This window comes from Rhinatrema bivittatum, chromosome 1, assembly GCF_901001135.1.
Source record: "Rhinatrema bivittatum chromosome 1, aRhiBiv1.1, whole genome shotgun sequence".
Taxonomy (NCBI): domain Eukaryota; kingdom Metazoa; phylum Chordata; class Amphibia; order Gymnophiona; family Rhinatrematidae; genus Rhinatrema; species Rhinatrema bivittatum.
The window spans coordinates 495,489,118-495,510,293 of NC_042615.1; the positions used below are offsets into that span (position 1 = coordinate 495,489,118).

Here is a 21,176-nt window from a genome sequence, read left to right on the forward strand (position 1 = left end):
CCTATCCGGGAAGGTCATAGGAACTTAAGAGAAAAGAAACAGGCCTGGAAAGTCCTGCAGTGAGAATTTAACCACTAGGCATCATACCTGGGGTAAGTAGAAAGCAGGTAGAAGGGGTGGGGACAGGTTAGTGTGTGTATGGGGGGTTCAATTCTAGGGGGGCTCTAGAGGTGTAGGTACTGGGGTGTGGGACTGGTTAAGGTGTGCATGGGAAGTGTAATACCCTCTCTAATGGTTGACCCTTGATCTGTGATGTGGTTGATGCGCCCCCAGCGAGCAAGCCCCCTAAGCCCACACCAACAGCTGGCAGATGAACCCAGAGGCGGGACATACCGGATGGAGCTTCACCTGCCAACTGCATTCTCCGCAGGTTGAGGCTTTGGGATATGGAGGCCGGCAGGACTTAGGTAGGTCCCTAGAGCAATCCAAGGTATGGAATCCAAAGCCAGATGAAGGTCAGGGCAGGTGGCAGACAGCAGATATAGAAGACAAGCCAGAGGTCAGGGCAGGCAAAAGACAAGGTGAGGTCAGGTCCAAAGCAGGGTTGGGTTCAAGTGGCAATCCAGAAGAGTTGAGGTCCAAAAAGAGGTCAGAATTCAAGAAGGCAGGCCAAGGAGAACAATACGAAGACAAGGACCAAGACAAGACAAGACTTGGGCTAAGCAGGGCAAGATGAACAAGGACTGGATGAGGCCAAGGACACTGGAATGTGGAAACACAGGAACAAGAACAGAAGCAGGAATGCCGGGGCATGAGAACAGGAACACAGGAACAAGGCAAAGCGCTTTGAAGGCCGAAGAACTCCAGGAGACCTATTGCTGAGGCGAGGATCCAGCATTCCTGCAGGGTTTAAATGGCCCAGAGGGCCTGACGTCATCAGGAGGCGCCAAGATAGTTTTCCCATTGCGAGGTCCTTATCCCGGGTGGAGGCACGTGTGTACATGCCTATCTGCATGCATGAAAGCAGCGGCGTTTGTGCCGCAAAACATGGTGTCACAGTGGGCCGGCAGCATCCTAGAGTGAGTGGGACAGCTCGCGGTTCTGACCTGTGAGCTGCCGTGTGTAACAGGGAGTCAGTAGGGGGGCCTCAAATTGGCCTACAGATGGGTAACAGTCAATAGGTATGTTTGATTACAGTAACAGATGTACATTCTATTAATATGATCAATGTACATGTGTTGCTAATGTAATATAATACAAGAGTGACAGTGTAGGTTATGATAACAAGGAAGGACTTAAACCATTAGCCATAAGTATGGTAAAGGTGCCATTAAGAGAGAGAATTCCTCAGGACATGTAATAGATTTAATGTTCTCCCCAATAGCAGAGTAAACCAATTTCCTTCTTTCAGAAGGGAGAGATTTGGCCTTGTCCTGCAGTTCTGGTTACTCCTAAAGTTGTGAACTCTCTGGAAAGGTATATTCCCACTAACTGGATTGCCCTGATTGCTCCCTCATGAAAAGGGGTACCATGGCAGTTCATGGAGTGTCCCTGTTCTGGAAGACTTTTGGGCCAGGTGGCAGCACACCACTTCTAGGTATATTAAGGGATTGCAAAGAGCCATTCTTACTCACTCCAGATGTCAGTAGAATACATAGACACATACAAGTATGGAGGTCACTGTAGCAGATATAGTGCCCTATAAACTTTGTATTCCTATTTATTTGTATAGATTGAGGACTTGAAGAAGAAGGCCCAAGAGCTGCACCAAAAACATCGGAGGTGCCTGGACTGGCTGCGTGCAAGGTAGGATGGGGCTGGAGGTAAATTCATGATATGGCCATCAGACCATCACATGGTCTGTCTATGTCCTGTTTCCATCACTTGCCACACTATTGGCCTACCACACTGCCACAACCTATCTCTGCCTTGAGTTTTAACAAACCCACATGCTTAAAAAGTTAGACCTTAGACTTTCTTAGGGTTAGGGGCAGCACTGTCATGAAGCATTACTTGGAAGGCACCCTCAGGCCTAGCTGGAATCCCTTTACGGTGTTGTAAGCCACTCCTAAATTTATTGCCATGGAAAGCATATGTCCCCTCACTATGTGCTGCCTCATGGCCCTTGATGCCTTTCTATGTAGACTATAACCCAACTCAAACTAGCCTGACAGAAAGTTATCACAAGCGAGGCATCATCTAGTAAAATACTGCTAAATTGAAGCTTGTGTATTTCAAGTAACCATTCTATCACCCAGCTGCCACCTATATGAAGTGAATGTCCAGTAGCTATGAGAAATACCCTTTGCCCACACCTCTCCCAGAAAAGGAATGCTGTCTAATTGCCTGTGTGATCATGCACATCACACCCTGCAGCATATGAGTACACAAAATTACATCATTTTTTTGTTCTCTTCACAGATGAGGAAAAGGAAGAGGAAGCCAAAGGAGGAGATGACAGCAAGATCCTGGAGCCTCCTGATGCTTCTGCAACCACCACCACTGCCAGGGAGCAGCAGCAGCCAACAGTACTGGCACCCCTTCCACCACCAACTGGAGGGGGGACCCAGTAGGGGCAGTTAACCCCCTTCCCCCCCTCCACTGCAGGCCCCAGGCCAACAGCAATAGGCATCCCTCTCCCCAACCCAGTAGTGCCTCCTCCCTCTTCTTTTCCAGGATTTAGGTAAGTCAGGACTCAGGCTGGCCAGCCCTTGCTGGCCAGGGTAGGCTCAGACGTCATCGTCCCCTCCTGCCAACCTCTGCTGACCTATCAGTAGCTCCTCAACCTGGCTCTGTATCTGTTGCATCAGCCCCAGGCTGTCAGCCAGTGCTTGAGGAGGTGTTCAGACAGACAATGCAGTTAATGGTTGAGGGGATGAGAGAGGTCTGAGCAGACCTCAGGAGTCTGGTCACAGTAATGGGGTGACTCATGGAGACTCAAAATTGGATTAGGCAGCTCTTGAGCTCGTTGGCATGAGGCTGCCACCAAAGTGACCTGACTCCTAGGTCTTCAGTCCTGACGTCTGTAGGTCCCTGGGACGTTTTGTTTTGAATATAGTCATATCCCTAGTTTGCCCCTCCCCATCTCTTTTTATTGAGAAAAATTGTAAATTGTTAAGAATTTTACATTTTTTACATTATTTGTAAAAGTTTTCTAATTTTGTATTCACTTTAGGTGTGTGTCTCCCTATGGTTTATTTTCTATAAAAGTTAGGTCCCTTTAAGGACATCCTATAGCCATAACTGTCTGACTTGCACACAGCTCAGCATGTTGCTTGTCATGCAGATTTCTCCACACATAGTTATCCTCCACTCATCTACATTTATATCAGCATTTACATGTGGTTACATAAGAACATAAGATATGTCATACTGGGTTAGACCAAGGGTCCATCAAGCCCAGTATCATGTCTCCAACAGTGGCCAATCCAAGTCACAAGTACCTGGCAAGTACCCAAATATTATACAGATCCCATGCTACTAATGCTGGCATCAAGCAGTGGCTGTTCCCTATTGATTAATAGTTTATAGACTTCTCCAGGAACTTATCTAAACCTTTTTAAACCTAGCTATACTAGTTGCCTTAACCACATCTTCTGGCAATGAATTCTAGAGCTTGATTGTGCATTGAGTGAAAAATACTTTTCTTTGATTTGTTTTAAATATGCTATTTTCTAATTTCATGGAGTACCCCTAGTCCTTGTAATATCTGAAAAAGTAAATAACCATTTCACAATTATCTGTTCAAGTCCTTTCATGATTTTATAGACCTTTATTTTATACCCCCTCAGCCATCTCTTCTCCAAGCTATACAGCCCTAATCTCTTTAGCCTTTCCTGATAGGGGAGCTGTTTTATCCCCTTTTTCTAGTGCAACTATATTTTTTGAGATGCGGGGACCAGAATTGCACACAGTATTCAAGGTGTGGTCTAACATTGAGCAATACACAGGCATTATGACATCCTCTGTTTTATTTGTCATTCCCTTTTAATAATTCCTAACATTCTGTTTGTTTGGGTTTTTTGACCGCCAAAGCACACTGAGCTGATGATTTCAATGTAATATCAACCATGAAGCCCAGATCTTTTTCCTGGGTGGTAACTTCTAAAATGGAACCTAACATTGTGTAGCTGTAGCATGGGTTATATTTCCCTATATCCATCACCTTTTACTTGTCCTCATTATATTTCCTCTGCCATATGGATACCCAATCTTCCAGTCTCGCAAGGTCCTCCTGCAATTTATCACAATCCTCTTGCAATTTAAGTACTCTGAATACTTTTGTGTCATCTGAAGATTTGATCACCTCACTCATCAAACCTCATTCCAGATCATTTATAAATATATTGAAAAGCACCAGTCCAAGAACAGATCCCTGAGGTACTCCTCTGTTTACTTTTTTCCATTATAAAAACTGTCCATTTAATCCTACTCTGTTTCCTGTCGTTTAACCAGTTTGCAATCCACAAAAGGGCATCTCTTCCTATCTCATGACTTTTAGTTTTCTTAGAAGCCTCTCATGAGGAATTTTGTCAAATGCCTTCTGAAAATCCAGATATACCATAGCTACCAGTACACCTTTATCCAAATGCTTATTCACCCTTTCAAAAAAGTATAGCAGATTTGTGAGGCAAGACTTCTCATAGGTAAAATCATGCTGGCTGTGTCCCATTAAATCATGTCTATCTGTATGTTCTGTGATTTTATTCTTTTTAATGGTTTCCATGTTTTTTCCTGCCACTGAAGTCAGGCTCACTATTCTATCATTTCCCGGATCACCTCTGGAGCCCTTTTTAAATATCAGGGTTTATTTGTCTTAACCTTGCACCTCTAACACAGCTACCATTAAGGGAACCATATCAGAGGCTTAAATCTACATCTACCACCTCCCTTCCTTCCAAAGGGCATCAGATGTGGTTGTTGCCAAGCTAAAAGCAGGAGTTTTAGTGTATAAAGTATAACAATTATGTATCCCCATAACTAGAATCGCAGCAGAAGGAGATAAGGAACACCCTTTCTGAATCGATAAGCTTTACAACAGAGAAGAGGTCTTATATAGATGTCTGTTAGATGTCTGTTAGAAGCTGCATTTTCCAGAATCAGGTTGCTGCTGAAAGATATACTAAGTAACCTGCATGACCCAGTTGTCATGGAAAAGAAATGCTCTCTCGTATACTACAGAAATTGAAGGCCTACCACACATAATACAGGTGTCTGAGAAATGTACAGCAACAAGCTTACTCTTCTCTATGCTCGCACTAGTTAGCCTGGCTAGTAAGGCCCTGCTTCATTCCAGAAAGCTCCTTGGTTCTATCTGCCAAACCTTGCATGTTGTTTAGCACACATGTATCGCCCCCAGATCTGCCAGCACAAAGACTGCATTGTCCTGTGTTTTAATAAACAGCAAAGATCATTTACTATTTGAATATTCTCACAGAAAAGCTACTAGATGTGAGCTCTCAGGGAGTCCTTGGTGTTTCTCTGGCCTCGCCACCTTTCCCACTTATCCCACTTGCAATCCTTAAACACCCTCACATCAAATGTACTCCAGCCACACATCAGAGATTTTCTACCACCTGAAGCTGATTGAAGCCTGTTAATTTCATCGACTGTTTCACAGGTCAAAGGGTTGGTAGGGCAGACCTATTAGAAACCTCTTGGTCTGATAAATTGTAAGACATAGCAAACATAGAGCTTCCTAAAACATTGATAGTAGGGAAAAAAGAGTGAAGTACCATATGGAAAGAAAAACTTTATTGAATGACAAACTACAAATCAGCCAGGATTCTGATGATTAGATATTTATCCTCATATGTCATGCTTTCCTAACATCCAATATATACCTTGTGTTGGTGGAATAGAAACAGGCTCCAAGGCATCAGGGTCAGGCAGGTTTGGTCCAGGTTTGTCCCACATTGCACACTCTAGGGAAAAACACTGGACTGTATCCTAGTCCCTGAAAAAATGGATCCAGCTGTTATCCCAAAATACAAGTAAACCACAAGTTAAAAGAGAAAATACATGTTTATGGTACACATATTTATGATAGCAATACCAAACGTGCATATATTTTCTATTTTAATTATGTAAAAGTGTAATATTTACTTGAGTATACCCCACCCCCTTTACACATGCAAATACGTGCAATTAATGTGTATAAGCGGAGATATAGGGTTGGCTTCCAGTGCAAGTCCTCCTGCTTGCACCATATCACAACAGAGTAGAGCATTAGCGAGGAAGCGCAACTTTCTACCTTATGAGATGGCCCTTCTTGTCTGTCAGGTCATGAAGATCCTATCTAGGAGAGTGAGCTCATACAATAAGAAGATGCTATGGGAGAAGATCTGCCACCATCTCAGTGAGGTCTATCATAATAACCACAGGGTGAAAGACTTAAGCCACAAGTGGCTCCAACATCTTGTCAAGAGGAAGCAGGTCAGGATGAGAGCCAAGGGGCCTGCTAGCCAAGTCACCTTCACCTCAGTAGAAAGAATGGTTTTGAGCATCATTTCGGATGCAGCTGTGGGAGGGGTTAGCCAATTGGACATCTTCCAAGTTGAACACCAGCAAGGTGAGTATTGTATGTAAGAAAGTCAGATAAAGTGTGTGTATGGAATAAATTATTATATGTATTGTACCATTTTATCTTATATGTGGTCCTCATCTAGTGAAGGTCCTGGGCACTTGGACACACACAGAGGGCCAACAAGCGCACTAGGCCTCCTGAATTCCCGGGGTTTCTGAATGGGTGAAAAGCTGAATATTGTCTATGCCATTATTCACTTGTAAGCACTGAGTCTTTTCCAGCTTCTCAGTCAACCTCTCCAATAAAACACTCTGCACACTTATGGTATGGTGGAAGCTTTACTGACTAATGGCTTGGAAATTAATATCTAACAAGGAACTTTTTTTGTATAGAGTTGCCTCTGTATCTGTAGGCATATAGAAACTAGAAGACCCCACTTTCCTTTAACCTCCAGACCCACTACACAGGTGTTTGGGACAGGTACTACTTTCAGCATGGGCTCTCCCAGTAGATGAAAGTTAGCTGCAAATTTTATCTTCAATGTCAGGTTCACTCTTCTTACAATCTAGGGCAGCTTGTAATGGAATCAGACTCACTCTGGCAACTTTTTCTGGGCAAAATGCCTTTCATCTTGCACCTCCCTTCACATTACTAATCTATATGTCCCATAAATCCTTATCTAGAAAGCTTCTCCTCTACTCTCCTTTGAGCCTCCTCTGTGAAGATACCATCCCTGTGCTGGCACTCAGGGAACATACCCTACCCAATGGGTACCTGCAGGACCTCCATTACAAATGGACACTATGCTAACAGCTGACAGGCTAGGCCTGATGTAATCTCTGTCTCATGAGGGTTCTCAGATCAGCTATTAATGCATACAGAATGTTAGTAAGGGGCTGAGAAATGTTTTAAGGCGACAAAAGGCCAACTCCTTACATGTAGAAATATTATATGTTTGAATTATTATTTGGTGCACAATGCAGATAGCTAAGCATTTGCCAACTGGCTCCAGATTTTCAGAACAGGCTGATCCAGCCCAGGCTTTACCCCAAGGCATGCAGGAACTTGTAGTCTAGCATTTCTAAGGAACAGCAATATGGAAGTCATACTACTAGTCCCTCCCTGAATGCAATGGCTAAATCCAAAGACTTCATCTTTCAGTTCTCAACATCTGGAGCCAGTAAGCAACCTTTTTTAAGAGTCACACCATGTAGTGAGGCCTCTCTATGGCTTTGCATGCTGATACATAAGTATTTTCAGTAGAGCTGTGCATTCGTTTTTCACAAATTAGACAATTTCAACAGAATTATCTAATTCGTCATGGTTTGGGGGAACTGAAAAACGATTGGAATTTTTCTGAAATTTCGCACTAACACAAAAATCGGGACCCACGAAAAAAAAAACCCAAACCGCGGGAAAAAATATTTCCCACGGGGGCTCGAAAATAAAGCCTGAACCAAAAGAACTAAACAATGCACATCTCTAATTTCCAGGGTATATCTCTGTACCACTGGAATGCTTTCTATATAGTTTGGGGTGCAGCAGGAGGTGCCATATTATGGATCATGGAGCTAGTCTGCTAGGCAGAAAAGAAGGCCTAGTGAGTGTGAAGAGAAAACCCCACATAGCATGTATACTGAAAGTATGAACACATTTCTATTTTGCAGGGGAGCAGCCCAGCAAGGACTCTGATGGCCCGAGAACAAGTTTCTTCCAAAGGGCAAGGTAGCAATTATGAGTGCTGCCTACCTGCCCAGAGAAGGACACAGAGTCAGAAGAGGGACCCGCAGAGAGGCAGCAACAACCCATAATGCAGGAGGAGAAGACCCAGCCAATGGCTACGTTTCCTGCACACCTGGTCATGGGCAGTTTGCAGGTGGCTAGCAGGAGGGAAGCTCTGCAGAAGTGGACATCATCTCTCCTTGAGGAGGTGCAGGCCACTCCTGCAGAGAAGCGTATCATGGACACCAATACCCAAGTGGTGGAGGAGATTGCAGGAATGAAATGCAGGGCATCTAGGAGGTTGTGAGGGAGGGGATGCAGGTTATGCAACAGGAGCTATGAGGCATTTGCCATGCAATGAAAGCCCAGATTGCAGTGTGGAGGGAGATGCTACAGAGAATATCCTGCTGGCAGCCACAACCCCCATTAGCTCCCTTCTACATCATGCCCCACTGGATGCAGCCATCACCCATCTTTGCAGCAGCACCACCAGGCTGGATGCCCCTTCCCCAAGTTGGAGCTCCACCTGCACCATTGCCAGCTCCACCTATTCCTCCACCAGAATCCATCATGCTAAAACCTCTTCTTATGCTACCACCGCCAAAGCCTATGCAGCCTGCAGCAGCAGCACCACTGTTGCCACTAGCTGAAAGAGATGCTCCCATTTTTCCAAGGATCCAAGTGGCTGAGGAGGAAAGGCCCACCACAGCTGCCTGCCGGAGGACCGAGAGCCTTGCAGGTCCCTTTAGCAGTGCTGTTGAAGTGCCACAGCTACCAGGTCCCATGCCCTGTGAGGGCAGAGTTAGCCATATGAGGACACCACTACGGAGGAGTGCCAGACATAAACAATCTAAGGCATTTGAGCTTCCCCCACCCCCAAAAATAGATTTTTTATAGTAGTTATCACATTGAGCACACAATGTAAATAAATTCATGTTCACCTTTGAAAATGTCTTTGTATCAGAGTGATCCTTTCCTCTATAGCCTGTTTTTGACTCTAATGTTGTATCTTCTGCGATTCCTTCTGACTCACATTTCTTCATTCTCCTCTAGATGATTTTGTAGTCCCTCTAAAGGAGGCAGATCTCTGGCTTTAGCCAGGCTGTGAAGCTTGCAGCAGGCTAGAAAGATCTCACAGACTTTAGCGGGGTTGTAGAGAAAGCATCCTCCAGATCTTTCCAGGCAGTGGAAATATGTTTTGAGTCGATTGAAGGTTCTTTTGATTGCCCTGGTCTGCCGGTGGGCCTTGTTACAGCAGAAATCTGAAGAAGTCTTTTGGTTAGCCAGCAGGATCATGAGCCAGGTTTTGAGTATATATCCTTTATCACCTGTAGGGGAGAAGGCAGAGAAGAGCAGTTAGATATGCCTTTGGGTTGGCAAGCGGGATAGTTCACATGGCAGGGTTAGAGCATTCCTACTGGGCCAATGCTGTCAGTCCACCTAGAAATGAAGGAGACAATAAAAAGAGGTTGGTTGGTGTATGGTGGTGGTAGTGATAAGTGCATTCCTACCTAGAAACCAGCCCCCAATTATGTGCCTTCCTGGAAGAGGTAATAAATTCCTGTGAGAGGATGTAGGCATTGTAGGCAGATCCTGTAAACCTGGGAACTAGGTCCAGGATGATGCCTTTGGCATCGAAGACCATCTGCTTATTGAGGGAGTGGAAAACCTTGTGGTTGCAGTAGGAGGGACTTATAGGTACTTGAGTATAATTGAAAGCCCCCAAGACAGAAGGGAAGCATTTTATTTGATATAATTAACTCCACAAAATAGTAAAACAGGTAGTATTTATTTGAAACCACAAATATATTTCTTTAAAAGACAAATGAGACCATCATAAATGGAGTGTTTGAATTTTTACCTAGTAGTGGTTGAATAACATTTGTAACACCACACAAATGATATACTACTCATAAATGTTTAATCATAGGTCTTTCAATCTTTTTGATACATTTTTTTGCATATAAAAGAGTTTCAAAACTTAGATGACACTTATCTTAATGTACGGTCCATTGAGAAGTAGAGATGAGCTTTGTTTTTCTGGCTCGGGTCGGGTTTCAGTTCGGGCGCTTCGTGGGAAAACTCTTTTTCCCATAGGTCGTTTTTCTGCAAAAACGAAGCTGGAACCCGAACCCGAAACCAGAAAAACGAATTAGAAAAAACAAACCCCGGAACGGAAAAAAACCCAACCCTTCAATTTTACATTCTTACAACCCCCCCCCCCCCCCCGCCATCCCGAGCCCTCCCCAAGACTTACTAAAAGCCCTGGTGGTCCAGCAGGGTCCCACGAGCGATCTCTCCCTCCGTGCCATTGGGCTGTCAGGCCTGCTACGAATCAAAATGGCGCCAATGGCCCTTTGCCCTTACGATGTCACAGGGGCTACCAGTGCCATTGGTCAGTCCCTTTCACATGGTAGGAGCAATGGATGGCCGGTGCCATCTTGTGCTTCACCTAGAGACAACCGTGTGCTCCTCCCCACACTCACCCTGGCCCCATCCTCCCTTTGGCCCTCTCCACACTCAATTAAAAATTAGCTATTTATAACACCAGATTTTACACAAAAATGGATATTCAAAGTACAGTCTTCAGAGATAAAAATATCACAGCATGTATAATATATTTTCATCTACTGCTGTGTTGCCAATTAGAAAACCCTGAGGCACTAGGAACCCATGTAGTATTAAGCCTACTGTAATTGTGTTGGATGTGGGCTTGGCCCTCAGAAAGCCATGAGTAAACTGAATTACAACTGTAATAGTATAAACCTTCAATACCAAAACATTAACTAACAGTATCAAACAGTAAGAACCCTATCTACGAAAAGGCAACACTGCAAATATTACTTCAAGCCCTAAAATACCAATACACCTCCTATTAGGAAAACAGAACAAGCCAGGCTTCTAAAGATCTCTATACAGAAGGTACACGCTAGCAGAATACCTCATCTTACTTAAATATGCAGGACACAGATAGACCATCACAAAATACAGAATAAAGAGACAATAAAGTATAAACTTGCAGTCAAAAACTGAATTTGAAACTTCAACAAGCCAGACTCTTTTTTTGCAGTTCAAAAATGGAAAAACAGAAACATTGTGTTGTGAACAATGCAAGTGTGAGTCTCTCTTGCTGTGGCGCAATTGGCTCATTCTCAAGGGCAGGGACCTAAGGTTTGCACCGACAATGGGCGAGCGAGTCTTGGCACAGGTCAGGCTATGACAGAGTCCAAGAGTTTATACGATGACAAGACTAAGGTTGGAGACTTGGCAGAGGCAAGGCTGATGGCTTGAGACAAGACTGACGACTTGCAGAGTGCAAGGCAGAAGTCTGAAGCAGAGCTGAAGCCTGAAACAGAGCTGAAGGCTGAAGCGGAGCTGAAGACTGAAGTGGAGCTGAAGACGAACAGGCTGAGACGGAGCTGAAGACTGGAACAGGCTGAAGACTGAGGCAGAGCTGAAAGCTTGAGCAAGACTGGAACTAGAATCCAGGACAAGACAGGAACCAGGAGACCTTGCTGAGGCAAAGCTGAAGGGTTGCAAGAGCCCTTTTATAGGGCAACCAGCAGTGACATCATTCCAGGGTGCTGCAGGTTTTTCCTCCCGCTGGCTTTTTAAGAGAAGTGCTGTCACGCGTGCGCACCTAAGGAGGCACTGAGCAGGAGCAACAGCGTCAGCTATGAGTCGGCGGCATTTCCATGCCATGAAGACAGCAATGGTAATGTCAGGGTGAGTGAAGCTGCTTGTGAGCCTGTCCCGCAGCGGCAAACTTAACAGTACCTCCTCCTATAAGCCCCCTTCTCAAGCCTCCTCTCTTCGGCTTCTGAGGAAACAAAGATACTTCTTTACCAACTGGGTCCTTGGAGGTCCAAATACTGATCCAGAGATTCTTTGGTTTCAGGACTGAAGTGAAGAACCATTCAAGGTTAAATGCTTAGATAAGGAAAAGGCTGAAGATTTGGACGAAGGCAAGGCTGAAATCTGATCCTGATCACAGGACGAGGATTCTTTCACAGGAGAACAATGTGAATCAGAACTCGAATCAGAACAGGATGTACATCGGAGGGGAAAATCTGGTAGTTCAGGTGAGATATTTCAGACAGCACAGTGCTCCTGGCAAGATGGACCCCATTTGTTAATCCATAAGGTGCTCCAATCAATGTATGGATGATGGAGATTCAGCCAAGGTAGTCCAAGTATAAGAGGGCTGGATGCTTTACATAGTACTTAGAACTGAATGTTTTCTTGGTCTGCATTGTAATGGGTAAGGAAGTGGTGGTCACACAACTAGGTAGGGAGTTCTCCATAGGCAGATGAAATGGCACAAGGGGTGGTTAAGCTGGTAGTAGGGAAACCACATTGACCTAGTAACAATTCTTGGATAAATTTGCCCCTGGCTTCGGAGTCTATTAAGAATTTAGTCTGAACTGAGTGTTTTCCATAGGTGAGACACACTGGTATCATTAGTTGTAGAGAAGAAGCAGGTTGGTGCAAGGCTACCTTCCTGACAAGGCTTCTATTTACAGAGTTTTCCGGTCTCCCAGAAAATGGTTTTGTGCAGCACAGTAGAGACAGAGGTTTTGTGATCTTTGCCTTTGTTTCTCATCAAGCAAGAGTTGGGTATTACCCAATTGCATAGGTTCTTCGAAGGCGTCCACCTTCGGTGGTTCTAAGTTGGCTTGTGAGGGATACAGAGGTCTGGGAACCACAGGAGGGATCTGCTGGGAGAACTATTTTTTTTGCGAGCTTGCTCCTGGAATCTTAGGTCTATACAAATGGCCAGGGCGATAAGTTCTTTGAGAGCTGGAAGAAGGTCCCAAGCCGCTAGTTCATCTTTTATTCTCCTGGATAATCTATGCCAGAAAATGGCAGTTTGGCTGTCCTCGCCCCAACCAAGTTCAGAAGCTAAGGTATGAAATTCTACCACGTATTTGCCGCCCAAGCGAGTGCCTTGATCAATACGAAGAATTTCTGTAGCAGTGGACAAGAAGCAACTGGACTGATCAAAGATCAAGCGAAATTGTTGTATGAAATTATCCAAGTTCCTGAGAAGTAAGTCATCTTGCTCCCACAAGGGACAAGCCCAGGTGAGAGCAGGGCTGTCCAACAAGGAAAGAATATATGTAATCTTGACATGGTCCGAAAAAAAAAAATGAATCGGCTGTAGTTCAAACTGCATCTTGCACACATTGAAGAATCCTCTCCACCCCTTAGGGTCACCACTATACCTCATAGGTGGCGGAAGTTGAATCAGGGATTTCACGGCCCGGATGAGTGCTGGTGCAGGATTCACTGGTGAAGGCACTGGGGCGGAAACCGGATATTGCGCTTGTAACATATCTAGGTGCTGAGACAAAGTCTGTAATGAATATTTTACTTGATTGAGTTGCTACTGGGCCTGCTGCATGAACTGGTGCAGGAGACCAAGTCCGTTTTTTTACTCCTGCATCTGGTGGGCCAAGGCAGTGATGGCCCGTTTCAGGAATGCATTCACTGAGCTCATGGCTCAGCAGTCTGTTGCGAACAATGTGAGCATGAACCCCTCTTGCTGTGCGCAATTGGCTCAGCTTTGAGAGCTGGGCCCTAGGGTTTGTGCCAACAGTGGGTGAGTGAATCTTGGCATGGGCCAGGCTATGATAAGGCTAAGGCTGGAGACTTGACAGAGGCAAGTCTGATGGCTTGAACAGTGAGAGGCAGAAGACTGACGTGGAGCTGAAGACTGGAACAGACTGAAGGCTGAAGCGGGACTGAAGGCTGAAGTGAGGCTGAAGACTGGAAGAGGCTGAAGAGTGAGGCGGAGCTGAAGGCTTGAGCAAGACTGGAACTGGAATCAGAATGAGACAGGAACCAGGAGATCTTGCTGAGGCAAAGCTGAAGGGTTGGAAGAGCCCTTTTATAAGGCAACCAGCAGTGATATCATCCCAGGGTGCCGCAGGCATTTCCCGCAGTGGACCCTTTAAGAGAAGTGCCGTCGCAGCATGCGCACCAAGGGAGGTGCCAAGCAGGAGCGGCGGTGACAACTGCGAGTCGGCGACGTTTCTATGCCTGAAGACAGTAGTGGCGGCATCGGGATGAGTGAAACCACTTACAGGCCTGTCCTGCGAGTGGTGAACATAACACATTGCCATGCTTCATAAAACATCAAACAATAAAATCAAGAAATATAAAACATTAATGACAGTAAAATCATACAAATAAAAAGAATAAATATTTCAAAACAGCTTACAAATAGAATTATATCCAATTATTAAAATTCATATAAACTTTTAAAAAAATCTTCCAGACAGATCACATAACACCCAATAATAAAACTATTAAGGACTTTACAAATTCCCTGCTTTCCATACCTGGGACCTTTGATTTCCAGATGTTTTGAAATGGTTATGGATTAATAAGGGAAAGGTTGTGGTTGTGCACAAACTTTCTCATCTCTTTTTCATATACTGATTCTATAACAGACACATGCTCGCTCACATACACAGACATGCTCACACAAACTCAGGCCAATGCAATATCCATGTGGGAAAAATGGTCACTCATGATTGAGTACCTACTTTCCTAATACCCATCCACTGCTTCTGGGAGCACCATGCAGTAGACAAATGAGCCACTGTGTTAAAAAGGAGGCGCTAGGGTAAACCGTGCATTCCTAGCGCCACCTCGGCATCAGGTACCCAAGAGACGTGGCTTTGCGTGGGTTAGGAAAACAGATGCTCATAAATTGAGTGTCCGTTTTCTGAACCTGACAGCCATCAAGACATTTTTTTTTCACGTTGCTTTCTGTGGCTCCTCCAACTTAATATTACCATGATGTTAAGTTAGAGGAACCACTGAAAAGCAATATTTTCTGCTTTTCTGTTAAACGTTTGGGGCTCTCTAAGACTTAATGCCAGCTTCGGTGCTACCATTAATTTTTGAGGGTTAAAATGTGCGCGTCAGGCTAATAGTCTTGTCAACATGGCGTTTACATGTGATGAGCACTATTAGCTACACACTGATTTGGTGTGCATTTTGGATACACTAATCTTCTTATTGCATAAGGGTTTATGGACGCACGTCCAAAACGCGGGTTCAACTGAGCGCGTGGTATTGCATCAGCCAGACTCTTTCTAACTCATATACTCATGCAGTCTCACTCATACACATATTCAGTTGCTCTCCCACTCACACATACTCATGGACACACATACTGTCTCACTCACACATATGCACACACACACTCATGTGCACTCACATCCTCCCCCATTCTCACATACCCACACATTTCCTCTCACACACATGCTCCATCATACACACATGCTCTCTCTCTTTCACATACATACACACACACACATTCATAATGCTCTCACACATTTCCTGTCACACACACAGGCTCATTCACACATACATATGCTGTCTCACTTGCACACACATATTTACTCTTTCTTTCTGGATTGATAAATAAAAAAAACTGTGACCAAAAATACACAAATTGGCTTACTGTACCTTGGCTGAACTGTGATGTAAATGATCAAAAGAAGTGGATCATCTTCTAAAAATATAAGAATTGAAATATGGAGACTGTATGAATATGACCAAAAGAGAAGCAACAGATTCAAGAAAAGACGAGGTCCATATTCAAAAGCATATAGCCGGCTAACTGAATATTTGGGCACTTGTCCGGCTAAATGCTAGCCAGTTAATAAGATAACCAGCTAGAATTTAGGTAGCTAAGTTAGGGGCGCAACTGGGAGGAGTTGAGTTAGCCAGTTACATTATCCAGCTAACTCCTATATTCAGAGTTAACAGGATGACTTAGCTGGCTAAGTCTGATCGGGCCAAACAGCTGTCCTAAAGTTAAGAGGCTATAGTTAGCCGGCTATATTAAATAGTCCGTTTTCACTCTTGAATATACCTTCAAAATTAGCCTGAAAAGTTTATCCGGCTAACTTTGCTAGCCAGACTGCATCTGAATATGGACCTCCCCATGTCTAGAAGAATCATTTGACCAGAAGTGCAGGATAGTCTGCAAATATAGGGCTTAGAATTAAGTAAGGATGTGCATTTGTTTAATTTGTTTCATACATTTCGTATTACATGCTTGTAGAAGAAACGTATGAAACGAATGCACATCCCTAGTATTGAGATGACCAAGTTTCCAGGCATTACACGAGAAAATTATATATATTTCCACACCAAGTTATTCAATTTGATTTATCTTAAGGCAGCAAATTGAAAGATTTGGTAATCTACGTACATAAATACATTTTTAAAAACACCAGTATACTACAGAATAGCACCCAGCAAATAGCCCAGACCTTGTAACCAGCACATCTCCTGCAGGAGCTCAGCCAGTGCTTTGCACATGGAAGGGGAGTGGACATCTGTGTCTGCACTATCACTGTCTGCTTCTGGTTACAGTAGCAGGAGGTGGAGTCAGACTTGAATCAGAAATGGTACGGAGACAGACTTCTGGACCTTCAGAGCCACTACTGGAACACAGCCAGAGCCGGCTCAGTCTATCCGGACTGGGAGCAAGCACTGCCTTGGGACTGGGCTGTCTTCCTCGGTATAATGGAAGGAGGGGGACGACCTTTGTCTTGACACCAGGTGGATAAGGTTGGATTTCCTAATAACCTCTCAGGGCAGGGAGTGAGTGGCTCCCCTGGTGGCATTCACCCTCTCTGACCGGTGGCAACCCTTCAGTGTGGGGCCTGGATATCCTAGCTGCAGACATATTCAGGGCTCAGGATATGATTCACAAAGAAATGCAGCCTGCTCCTGCTACGGCCATTGCATCTCCTCCTTCCCATCCACATGGGCCCACACAACATAATTTCCTTTAACAGGCCTGCATGGGTGGGAAGAAGGAGATGCAACTGCTGTGCTGCTATTAAAATTGTGGTGCTCTAGGTGGCCGCCTGGTCCTCTTAGTGCTTTCACTAGCCTTGAATATGCCCTCCATGGGGCTGAACTATCTGTCATCCTCTTGGAATATCCTGCAGCACTGACCATCCCTTTTCTTTTTACATCATCCCTAGTGTGTTTCCTATAGCAGCTCCCTATACTAAAAAACTAATTGAACTTTCTATCTGCTTAGAAAAAAAATTGTCTTCCCTCTATATGTCAACAGGGTCAAATCATGTGTCACAGGATGATGTGAAGCAGGTTAACAGTGACAAATTAATGAACTGCTGTCAGCAAATCAGCTATCGTCAAAGCGGGTGATTAAAATTAATGTCAAGCACTTTACCACCACTGTAAATACAGCCACCTCTAGGCTGTGATGCGTCCATAGCTAGCTGTGCACCAGAATGCTACATTCCAAAAATGGAGAATTTTCCGGAAAGTGATGCTGAATACAGATTAAGTAAAAGTAACTCGCTCATTCTCACCCAGTGAGCAAGGGTGACAAAGCATGGGTCTCCTGGTTTAACAGCTCTTTAAGCTTCTGCAGCTTTCAGGCTCGGTTTTCAGAAGGGAATAAAACAATTGTATGTGCAGATGGTTTAACTGTACCTTTATCTTGCATCCTTTCTTTTCTTCTAAGTGTGCAATGTCTAAATTTAGACCTGGTACCTACACTAATAAAACTGTGCGAATAGATGCACAAGTGGCTGAGAGAAATGCACAGCTCAGCCATTTGCCTGAGCGTTATTTTTTGTCTTTTACTTGGGCTTTAGGTTTCCACTGTTTAGCGAAAACATAAGGAGATCCATATTCAGATACAGTCCGAATAGCAAAGTTAGCCGGATAAACTTATCTGGCTAACTTTGGAGGTATATTCAGTAGTGCAGCCGCACTGTTAAATATAGCCGGTTATCTTAAAGTTAGCTGGCTAATTATAGCCACCTAACTTTAGGACAGCTCTTTGGCCCAACCAGAGCCGGCTAAGTCATCCAGATAACTCTGAATATTGTAGTCAGCTGGTTAAATTAGACGTCTCTTTCAACTCCTCCCAGTTTCGCCCTTAACATATCCAGCTAAATTCTAGCTGCCTAACTTATTAGCCAGCTATAATTTAGCCGGATATGTGCCCAAATATTCAACTAGCCAGCTATCGTCTGAGTCAGCCAGCTAAATGCTTTTGGATTTGGACCTCAAGATTTCCATCTCTCTTTACAACAGGATTTTCAATTCCAGTCATCAAGGCCCCCAGGCTATCCACCATTAATGTTGATGAGATATATTGGCATATAGTTGGTCTAAGGTCCAGCTTAATGTGCTTGTTTTGCTTACCTCAGTTCCAGAGAGAGCCGTGGTTCATGGCTGCTGGCTGATGACCGTCACTGCAATAGCTGGACTAATGTGAAAGGGAGATATGAAATAAGGGGAAAATTCCATGAATAGTTGTAAGTAAAGGCTGAAGGTGCCATAGGCCAATAGATGCAGATTTCAGTTAAGCTGGAAGCCCAAGATGCAGGAAACTGCTGATCCAAAAAAAAATTATATATATAGATAGACAGATGTATGTTGTATAATGACATATTCGCATTTGAAATCAAAGTTAAGCTGTAGTGATTTAACCTTTCAGGTCCACTATGCTGGTGCTGCAGACAGTGTGGTTCAGTTCATCTTCTATCAGCCCATCATACACCGATGGAGAGAAACTGACTACTTTCCATGCTCTGCATCCTGTGGAGGAGGTAAGGGGACCTCTGGGATGAGAAGACAATCTTGATTTTGTTGTCCACCACTGTAGTTGTTTAATCTCATCATTTATTTGTTTATACATTTTATATACCGTCGTTCCATGTATAGATCACAATGGTTTACAAAGTGAATTTCATAGTTATAGATTCTGCAAACAAATGACTAAGAATGGTTATAGAGTTAGTATTCGTGGATAACAGAACACATTATGTATCATATGCCGACTCTGTGATTGCTCGTTGCAAAAGTTAATAAAAAAGAATTAACATAAAATCTATCTAGTAAGAATTTCTAGTCCATATGGAATTAAACTAGTACATAAGGCAATGAATATTGATATTTACAAACAAAATAGTAATTTTCTCATCTTAGCCTGTGGGTTGTTTAGAGTATTTTGCATATTCTTGTTTGATTTATTCTTCATGATACAATTATTATTTTTGTCCTTCTGGTTTTTGTGATTCTGTCTAATCTGATGTTTTTAAGTTAAATTATATGCATTTTTGAAAAGCCATGTTTTTAATTCACTTTTGAATTTCTTTCTATCTGGTAAAATATGCAATGCCACAAGCAGAGAATTCCAGAGCTTTGGACCCACTGTGGAGAATACTCGATCTCTTATTTGCATCGGTTGTGTGCTCCATATTGGGGAATAGTCAATAGGCCTTTATTTTGGGTTCTCAGAGGATTGTTACTCCTAACAAGCTGGTGTGGTTGGAATGAATGATACTGAGTATTATTATTAGGCTTTATAGTAGATTCTGGATTGTACTAGTAACCAATGCAGTGCCATCAGTGAGGGTGTAATGTGATCATATTTCCTAGATCCTAATAGTAGTCTTGCTGCAGCATTCTGTAATAGTTGCAAGGGTTTTAGGTGACGTGCTGAAAGACCTAGAAGTAAGGAGTTATAGTAGTCAAGGTTTGAGAAGATTAGAGTTTGCAGTAGAGTTCGGAAGTCCTGAAAAGTTAATAATGATTTCAGCTGCTGTAGTATACACAGTTTTGCATAAATTGTTTTAATAATTTCCTGATGTGCATTTTCATTGAGAGGTTCTCATCTAGCTGTACACCTAAATCCCATACTTGATTTGAGGGATTAATTTGAGAATTATCCAGGTCTAGGGATGGTGGTTTAATTATCAATGAGTTTCTACTCCACCAAATTATTTCGCTCTTTTTAGGGTTTAATGTCAGTTTAAGTTGCGATAGTTTTTGTTGTATTGCTTTCATATATATAGATATTATCGCTGCTACGTTTTCAAATGATCTGGAGAGTGGTATGTAGAGTGGTACCTAGATTTGTCAGTAATTTACACAATGGGAGCATGTAAATATTGAAATGTGTCGCTGAGAGGGCTGAGCCTTGAGGGACACTTGTATCACACTCAAAAGTGTCAGATATATGGTTAGAATGTTCTGTTAGATTGAAATGAAGAGAACCATTTGAGTACCATACCGTTGATCCCAATGTTTCTCATCTGATGGCATAACTGATTTTGGTCCACAGTGTCAAATGTGGCTGTTAGGTCAATTAGTACAAGACAGTAAGATTCATCGGTATCTAGCCCTCATAAAACAGAGTCCGTTAATGATAGGAGTAATGTCTCAGTTGAGTGATGTTTCCTAAATCCAAATTGATTTGGGTATAGAATATTTTGATCTTCCAGGTGGTTTGCAAGCTGTGATAACACTGCTTTCTCAATAACTTTTGCTAGAAACAGCAAGTTGGATATTGGGTGATAGTTATCCCATTCGTCAATTCTACCAGACTTATTTTTTTAGGATTGGTTTTATTACCGCTTGTTTTAATCCTTGTGGCATAATTCCTTCTGATAGTGATTGATTGATTAAGGATGTGATTGTTGGAGTGATTACTTGGTGTACTTGTTTTAAGGAACTGGCTAGTATTGGGTCATGTGGGTGAGTAGCAAGTTTAATTTTATTAATGATTTGACTAATTTCTAGCTTCGATACTGTGTCAGATGTGAACCATTTAACCAAGTCATTTGTGTCTTCAGGTGTTTTTGTTGGGGGACAAGTAATGAATTTTTTCAACTTATCAATTTTGTCTAAGAATGCGGTGGCATATTCATTGCAGGAGGCCTTTGTGAAGTTGTAGTTTCTCGAGATACAGGATGTTGGATTTTTAATTAAATGTTTAACAATCTCAAAAAGAAGTTTAGAATTAAAGGTAACCCCATGAATCTGTTTGGCATAATAATCTTATTTTGCTTTACTGGTTAGTGTATGGTATTTTGTAAGGAAAGATCTGTATTTTCCTAGGATTTGAGCAGATGGGCATTTCCACCATTGTTTCTCTAATTTTCTAAAGCCCAAATTTTAAAAGGACTTTGCA

At 43.2% G+C, this 21,176-nt stretch overlaps 1 protein-coding gene across 5 annotated transcripts in view; it reads left to right on the plus strand.

Moving 5' to 3' along the window:
• ADAMTSL1 (ADAMTS like 1) overlaps nt 1–21,176 on the plus strand; it is a 1,467,826-nt gene that overhangs the window by 1,070,961 nt on the left and 375,689 nt on the right. For all 5 annotated transcript variants that reach the window (XM_029608733.1, XM_029608741.1, XM_029608751.1 and 2 more), the window contains one exon: nt 18,699–18,810. In XM_029608733.1, coding sequence (XP_029464593.1) covers nt 18,699–18,810 — 112 coding nt within the window. The remainder of the gene's footprint in view (nt 1–18,698; nt 18,811–21,176) is intronic.